Source organism: Arachis stenosperma, chromosome 5, assembly GCF_014773155.1.
Source record: "Arachis stenosperma cultivar V10309 chromosome 5, arast.V10309.gnm1.PFL2, whole genome shotgun sequence".
NCBI classification, from domain to species: Eukaryota; Viridiplantae; Streptophyta; class Magnoliopsida; order Fabales; family Fabaceae; genus Arachis; species Arachis stenosperma.
In genome coordinates, this window is record NC_080381.1 from 30,267,700 (window position 1) to 30,276,111 (window position 8,412).

At 31.9% G+C, this 8,412-nt stretch overlaps 1 protein-coding gene across 1 annotated transcript; it reads right to left on the reverse strand.

The window, feature by feature from the left end:
* Positions 1-2,920: 2,920 nt before the first annotated feature.
* LOC130980000 (xyloglucan O-acetyltransferase 1-like) lies at positions 2,921-7,294 on the reverse strand. Its single transcript, XM_057903591.1, has 2 exons — positions 6,711-7,294; positions 2,921-4,159 (listed from the first exon to the last, which is right to left on the reverse strand). The coding sequence occupies exons 1-2, from the start codon at positions 7,168-7,170 to the stop codon at positions 3,072-3,074; spliced, it is 1,548 nt and encodes a 515-aa protein (XP_057759574.1). The 5' UTR covers positions 7,171-7,294; the 3' UTR covers positions 2,921-3,071.
* Positions 7,295-8,412: the final 1,118 nt, after the last annotated feature.

Below are 8,412 nucleotides of genomic sequence, written 5' to 3' on the forward strand. Positions count from 1 at the left end.
TTTCAGATTCAAAATCTCGCCCACCTAGCTAAACAAGCATGGAGATTAACACAGAATCCAGTGGCTCTGTGGGCAAAAGTCCTAAAAGTGTTATATTTTCTAGAATGCTTTTTTTTGGGAAGCTAAAGAAGACAAGTCTAGATCTTGGGTATGGAAGAGTCTTTTGCATGGAAGGAATTTTTTATTAAGAAATTCCAAATGGATTGTAGGAGATGGAAGAAAAATAAAGGTGTGGGAGGATAGCTGGGTGGTAGGTGTAAGAAAAATATATAATAGCAGAGACCCTTCGATTACTAGAGTGAGTGATCTAATTATACCTGGAGAGGGGTGGGATGTCCCAAAAATTGCTAACATATTTTTCTAAGAGGTATGTGACAAGATTTTAAAAACCCCTTTAAGCATCCTTGGGAAAAAGATGAGTTCTTTTGGCTATATAGACAAGATGGAAACTACACAATAAAGATCGGATATTATATGGCAATCAAGGAGTTGCTTGAACAGGATTCAAGCGTTGCTACAACAAGCGAGGATCGAACGGAGCTCTGGAAGGAGTTGTGAAAAATTCAAGTTCCTCAAAAGATTAGGATATTTTTGTGGAAGGCTGTCCAGAATATCATTTCAGTGAATGAAAATTTGTTTAAGAAGAGAGTTGCTAGAAAACCGGATTGTCAAATTTGCAATGTAGAAAAAGAAAGAACAGAACATGCCATTCTGCTATGTCCTTGGACTAGGGTTGTCTAGTTTGGGGCACAATGTCAATTAAGCCCAACAGAAAATACAGTCTCATCCTTTAGAAACTGGCTTTTGGAAAATATTAGAAGAATAAGGCTGGAAGCTAAATCAAACCAAGAATTAATGATAAGTAGAATAGCCTTTGTGTGCTGGGAGATATGAAAATTCAAAATCGAGCTATATTTCAAAAGAAAGAAGTCAACCCAGAAATAGCAGTTTCTAAAGCCAAAATGTTAGAGGCAGAATTTAGATAAAGTTCACAAGAAGTTATAAAAATGGAACAACAAAGAAATAGAAGACAAAAAAAGTGTTCTACCTAGAATCCTCCGTCAGAGCCATGGATAAAAGCAGATGTTGATGCACCTTTCATGACAGCAACTAAAGAGGGGGTAACAACAGTGGTAGTCAGAGACAGCACGAGAAGGATGATAACAGGAGCAACCGATAAGATAACTGCAAATTTCAATCTGGCTACAGAAAGTATGGCAATTAGAAATGCTATCATTTTAATCAATAACTTTAGGATGGAAAAAACACTGATAGAATTCGACAATCTACCTGTGGTGCAAGCGCTAAAAGCAGGGAATAAAATTGCTGAAATTGACCCAATACTTAAGATATCCAGGTATTGAAGGGGGAAGATGATAGAATTGGTTTCTCATGGACTTCGAGATAAGGAAATCAGGTAGCTCATAAAGTTGCTTTAATGGAGTTAATGGGCAGATTGGGAATAATTTGGAGCATAAGGCCTCCACCGGAAATCATATATGTGTTATATATGGGATGCGGGTAGGGTAAGGTAGGGTACACCCTAAATCTGTACCTTACCCTAACTGCAGGCATACCCGAACCCATCTCTACATTACCCGCAGTGGGTCGGGTAGCATACCCTACCCGAACGAGTTAGGTTGGATTGGGTACTTGTGGATAGGGTATGTATTGCTAGCCATAAGCTAAGAAGAGACATGTATAAGATTAAGCTTTGGCAACTAAAAATAGCAACGGGTAATGCTATCAGCCAGCAACAGAGACACGACCCAACCAGAGAAGTTCAGGGGCATGAATCGGTGGTGGAAGACACGATCATATCGAACTAGGTATCTCAACTACCATTCCAAATTGGGGTAGGGTAGCGAAAGATACCTGATGAATCTGGGCATCGCCTTGTCGCCATTAGCCTTCTGATAAAGAAGGTCAGCCATGGGCGTCGACATCCGATTCTGAGTGCGGCCATGGCAGGGGCAGAAAGGAGTGTTTGGCTGCGAAAAGATATCCAGAGTAGAGCCAAGTGCGTAACAAGGTTCGGACTTTGACTGCAGAACCATTGAAGTCTGCGGTGATGCAGGTGTCGCGGTGTTGCTGGCAGCACGGCAATGCCGGCGGGGTTGGCGTAGCAGGTCGTCTGTGAGCAAGGAGCTGATTCCGTCCAGGAGGAGACTAGGCATGAAGCTATTGCTGATAAGTGAAGAAGGAATGGAGAGTCGAGCATCCATGGAGATTGGTCTTCCAAATCGGCAGCAGTAATGGATAAGAGCGCGATTTGCTTCAATTGGTTGGAATTGCATCTTGGGCGGGTGGGTTGGGAGGATCTATATTTCTAGATGAGTCGGGTCTTTGTAGAACTAAGTTTATAACAAAAAAAGCCTTAAATAAAAATAAAAAAAATTATTTTAAGAACAATTGTTAGTTTATTAACTGTAATTAGGATTTATTTATTTTTTTCTTGTCACAATCTTAAAAGTAAGTTGTCGTTAAAAAAAAATAATATAATAAGTAAAAATAGACCCAAAATCCAACTAAAATAGTTCTATTAATTAGTTGAAATTACTATAAATAAAAATAATAAGAATATAATATATCAAGCAAAAATTAATAATTATATCTTTTTCTTTTTAAAATTCTTTCAATGGAATTTTCTCTCTTTCTTTCTATTCTTCCGTGATTCTTTCGTACTCTTTTCTATTTTAAAACATTTCTGTTACATTTAGGAATAGTTTCTTGATACAATGTATTAGCTGCTGGAGTTCAATTACTTTTGGATTATTTATTGTTAGCTTTGCTGAATTTTACATAAATCCCTACCCAAAATCTTTCTAAGAAAAAGCTGAAATAAAAATACAACTATTGTACACGTATTGGCCTTAAAGCAACTGCAATGTGCAATATCAAACACAGTCAATATAATGAAATATAATCAACACTTAATCATTTTATTGAAATTGTTGCTTCCTTCTAATGCAACATTATTCACAACCCAATAATGACAGAAAGAATAAATTGTGACAAATGTATTTACATTTTTTTTCTTCTTGAATAGAAGAATATCTGATTGTTTTTCATCAGTCCCTGGCTTTACCCCAATTCTTTATCATCTCTAGAAGAATCTCATTCCATGTATCAATAGGACCAGGCAAACACCAATGAACACAATCATTTCGAACAAGTTTGGGAACCCCATTAGCAAATGGAAAAGGGACCATATAAGCTCCTGGATGTCCATCTGGTCTCAACAATGATAACTTAGTCACATCCATTGCCTCTATCCTAAACCCTCCAAATTCTTTGCCTTTTTTTTTGGCAATTTCCACTTCTTGTATATCAATCTTTCTAATAGCAGCATTCATTCCTCTAAACTTCTTCCTTCCAAGCTTCATGTAAGGCCTGCTTCTTGCACAAGTACCTCCTTTATCCCAACCACCTTCCTCAAAATGAGAAGGAGAATATGTTCTCACAATTACATCCACTTTATCCCCCTTTGATGCTTTTCTCTCTATTATGGTATTAATAGCGAGCCTCAAAGCCTTTCTTATTGGGCCATACATATCCATTTTTGTTGTGCAATTAGGATGTTGAAAATTTAGACAACCCACAATTGAACCACCCTCATAGTAAATTGAAGGAACATCAAACCAATGACCTAGTGAAAGAACAATCAAATCCATTTTGTCTAAATGCTCCGCCCACTTCTCATTAACACGGTCCAAATGTATTTTGTTATGGTAATGGGGCTCAGTCATCACTCTTTGCACACCTTCCACAAGAAATGGGGACCAATAGAAGGAAAAATGTACATTATGGGAAGGAAAGTGCCATTTGTAGAAAGCAATAGGGTTAGGAGTTGAGGCAGTGGATAGCATGCAAATAAGAGAGTCAAATTGGTTCTTAGAAACTGAGTCTCCAATAAAAGCTATGTGCTTGTTGGAAACATGTTGGAGGAAAGTGTTTGGTCCAAACTTTGGAAGACTGCATTTATTTGGTTTCCATCTCCAATAGAGATATTCTGAGTCAGGCCTTCCATTGGCTTTGCAATTTTGAGTATCTTTGATCAAAGGACATGAGGTGCTATTATACATAGGACCTTTTCTATAAGGGACCCATTTTCCATTCGTGTAGTCACATGATCGGATCTTATAAGCAGTTGCCATTTCTACAACAAAGGAACAATTAATAATTAGTCACTCAATTATAGATAGAATAAATCAATGTGAACCGAACCGGCCGGCCAAACTGAAAATCATTTGACTATGCGGTTCGATTGATAAGCCAATTGATTTTGAACAGTCTTCGAAAACTAGCTAAATTTTAATGGACTGTTCAAATTTAGAGTAAACACTCGATCCTTGTCCATTTTTACGAAGGACAAAACGATTTTTGTCTAAAAAAAGGATACTTTGACCTTCAATCTTTTTATTTTGGGACAATACAATTTCTCTGTTAAGAAATTTATTTAAATAATAATAAAAATTGATTTTGTGGGGATTTTAAACATTCACAAAATTATTTTCAATAATATAGCTAATTACTACCACTACCTTTTTCATCATCATTATTATCGCTCCTATTTCTATTATTTTTATTGATTTATCATCATCATTATTTCATCTACCGTCATCATTACTAATACTAATATTATCAACATTAAAATTCTTTTTTTTTTAATTTCTTATTTGATGTTATTTTTTTCTTTTAAAAAGTATTTGTACTACAATTATTACTTTTTTGTGGCATCATTTTCATTGATAGTTTTTCTTCACTTAACCACCATTGGTGAAGGAATTTTTTAAAAACAAACTTATTAATAGTTTGCGGAGATTTAAAACCCCCACAAAATACAAATAAAACCCCCCACAAAATCAATTTTTATTATTATTTAAATAATTTTTTAAACAGAGGGATCGTATTGTCCCAAAATAAAAAGGTTAAGGGTCGAAGTGTCCCCTTTTTTTGGACAGGGATCGCTTTGTCCTTCGTGAAAATGGACAAAGACCGAATTGAGTGTTTACTCTCAAATTTATGACAAAAATAACTTTTTTTTATATATAATACATTATTTTTATTTTTAATATTATACCATAATATATTTAATAATACAAAAAATAATACATTTAATTTAAATTAAATATATTAAAAAAATATAAAATGCTATTATTTTTAAATAAAAAATTTACAAATTAAAATATAATTAAATTAATAATTTTTTTATTTGGTTATTTTTTATTATTCTATAACATAAAATATATAACATTCATATATATATATATATATATAAACTTTGAGATTCGACTATTTTCTTTTTTATTTAACTCTTATATTATATTTATATGAGAATATAAAATTTTAGTTAATTTTGCACTTTTAATTTATGTATTTTTATAATTTATATTAGCATATATTTATTTTTATTTTGTGTATTTATTTATAATTTTATATATTATTTAATTATAATTCAATTAGTCCGGTTGAATTATTTAAACTGCTAAATCGATGAACAATAAGCAATTTAATAACTGATTCGATTTTTAAAATCTTAGCATAAATACCCAAATTATTAATATTTTTATTTTTTAGAAGTTCTTAAGAATCATTCTGGTTTTATTTCCCACCAACAGTAAGATAAAGTTTGGTTGTTCTCCCTAGAATATGAAGTATGGATTTTAGAATTGATTAAGAAAAATTTTTTATTTTTATTTTAAAAGCTTCTTGTCGAAATTACTTTAAGAGGAACTGCTAATACAAATCGTGTTATTTCCAAATCAGTTCTAACTTCTAACTAAATCAATTTCGCATAATATATAAAATTAATTCTATCTAAAAGGCACCTATGTATATATAACTAAAGTATAATTAAACATACAAAAAAAAAATACTTTAAGAGGAACTGTTAATACAAATCGTGTTATTTCCAAATCAGTTCTAACTTCTAACTAAATCAAATTTGCATAATATATATAATTAGTTCTACCTAAAAGCGACCTATATATATATATAATTAAAGTTATCATAACTAAACATACAAAAAGAATTGTTGAAAAGTAGCTAGAGAAAGCATACCAATAAATTAAGACAAGTTATGCCTGTTTTTGGTTGATTTGTTTGGTTACTAAATATTTTTATTATATAAGATTTATAATTTTTGCTTTGTTAGTTCTATCCAGTCATTAATATTTTTTAACATCTCAAATTTATTAGAAACTAGCGACTTCCCAGGCTGTTAAGTCTTTGTCTATTATTTTTTTATGTTCTTATTTATCTAATTATAGAATTGATAATCAATAATCTGAAATGAAAAAAGACAAAGATAATAAATTATTAAAAGAAGCTTCCATAAAACCATCTTATATTGACCATGCAAACAATAAATAATTTTTAATCAAATACAGTGAAAAATTTTTATCACACTATTATGTATAGAAAAGTAAAAAATTAAATTGTTCAAACAAAGCATATATAGCATCTTGCTCCTAAGAAGTACACAATAACATATATATATATATATATATATATATATATATAATATGAGCAGTGTTAGAGACTAATAAATTTTATAATTTATAGTCATTATTAATATTTTTAGTGGTGTGAGATTATTTATTTTTTTTATTGAATAAGTATTGGCCAAATTTTAATAAAAATATTAGTTTGTCTCCTAAATTTCTTTATATAATATATCTTAAAAATTTGCATGCATGCACATGTACCTGTAATAGTGGTGGTAAAAGGAGGAGGAGGAAGAGGAGGAGAAGATGGTCGCAGTAGTGGTGGTGGTGCTGACGGAAGAGGAAAAGAAACGGGTGGTGGAAAAGTAGAAAGAGGATGAGGAAGAGGAAGAGACAATGGATATAGCCGAGGAGGAGGAGGAGGCGGCGGTGGCAGTAGAAGAGGAGGAGACAATGGATATAGTGGAGGAGAAGGAGGTGGCGGCAGTAGAAGAGGAGGAGGAGGAGGAGGAAGGGGAGGGGAGGCAATAGCACTAGAAATTGAATAGTGAAGAGGATGATGAGTTTGTGGAGATGGTGTAAAGTATAGATAAAAGCAAAGGAAAACCATTGGAAAAAGAGACATGGGTGATGTAACCACATAGAGAGTGCATGGAATAACTCTCTTTGTGAGGAACATCGATGAATAATGATAATTCAAAGAAGGGTTTATGCTTCTCATTTTCTTCACTACTACTCGCTCTTAGTTTCTTTCAGCTAATAACAAGATTCAAGAGAAATTATATGTCGGCAGTTCAGAAGAGAGAATGACACAAATTCATTGCTGGGTTATCCATCTAAGCCTTAAACTAAAATGCGAACACATGCTATAGGAATCTCCATCATCTCGCTCTCTATCGTTTCTTGTCTTTTTGGTCAAAACTACAATCTAGATATCACTCACTTTTATTTTAATGGTTAAGATACTGATTAAAAAATACAAAAATTGCTAGTTCTCTAAATTTTTTCTTTGAGTAATGTTAGAGAATAATAATAATCTAAAATTATCTTATTTAATTTAATATTAATAATTATATATTTATTATATTTAAAATTATTCATTTATTTTAGTAATAATTAAAAAATATAAAATAAGAAAATTTAGATTCTTTTAGTTTGATTTTTATTGTCTTTTAAATATATTTTTAATATTTTGCTGTTTTTATTATATATTGCCCGAAGAATTTATTTATTTATTATTTTTTACGAGCCCAAAAAACTGTTTTTCACTTGCCTACACATTACATACCCGCAAAGTAAACGTGCATGTATGTCCTCAACTCATTAAAGTGCATGGTGTCGTATTAAGTATATATTACAAAAATACAAATGCCCATACTGTAAAATTTGATGTTATTTTGATACAAAAGAATAATTTTAGATAACTGTAATATAATTTATAATAAAAGTTAAATATGAAAACTAATTTTGCAATATAATTTATTTCACTAAACTAATAATTTCCATTGTCTTAAGTAGATAAATTATTTGAATAATTATTTCAATTTTTCTTCAATAGAAGAAAACATATATATATATAACCAAGTTTCTTTTACCCAATGTCATTCCCCTAGCTGTCTTTAATCCAATCGCATCCCCCCACGCCCCACTCATAATCAACCATTAAATTATTTGTTGCACACAATGACGACAAAATAAAAATCACTCTCTTTGTTTGTACAGTAGCCACAGAAGAGACAAGTGTGTGATAAGGGTATGTATAATTTCTTCCTCTCATTCTACATTCCCAATCACCTTCTCACATTTCATCACATGCATCGTTTGTAACTATGTATCTGTTATTTGTTTTGTTGTTTAGACATTCTATTTTATCTTATTTATCATTTGCTATTCTCTCTTCTTCTTTCTTTCTTTGAGTAGCCCAGGGTTTGCAATACTCTTCTAACACTTGTCCTCAAGTCCT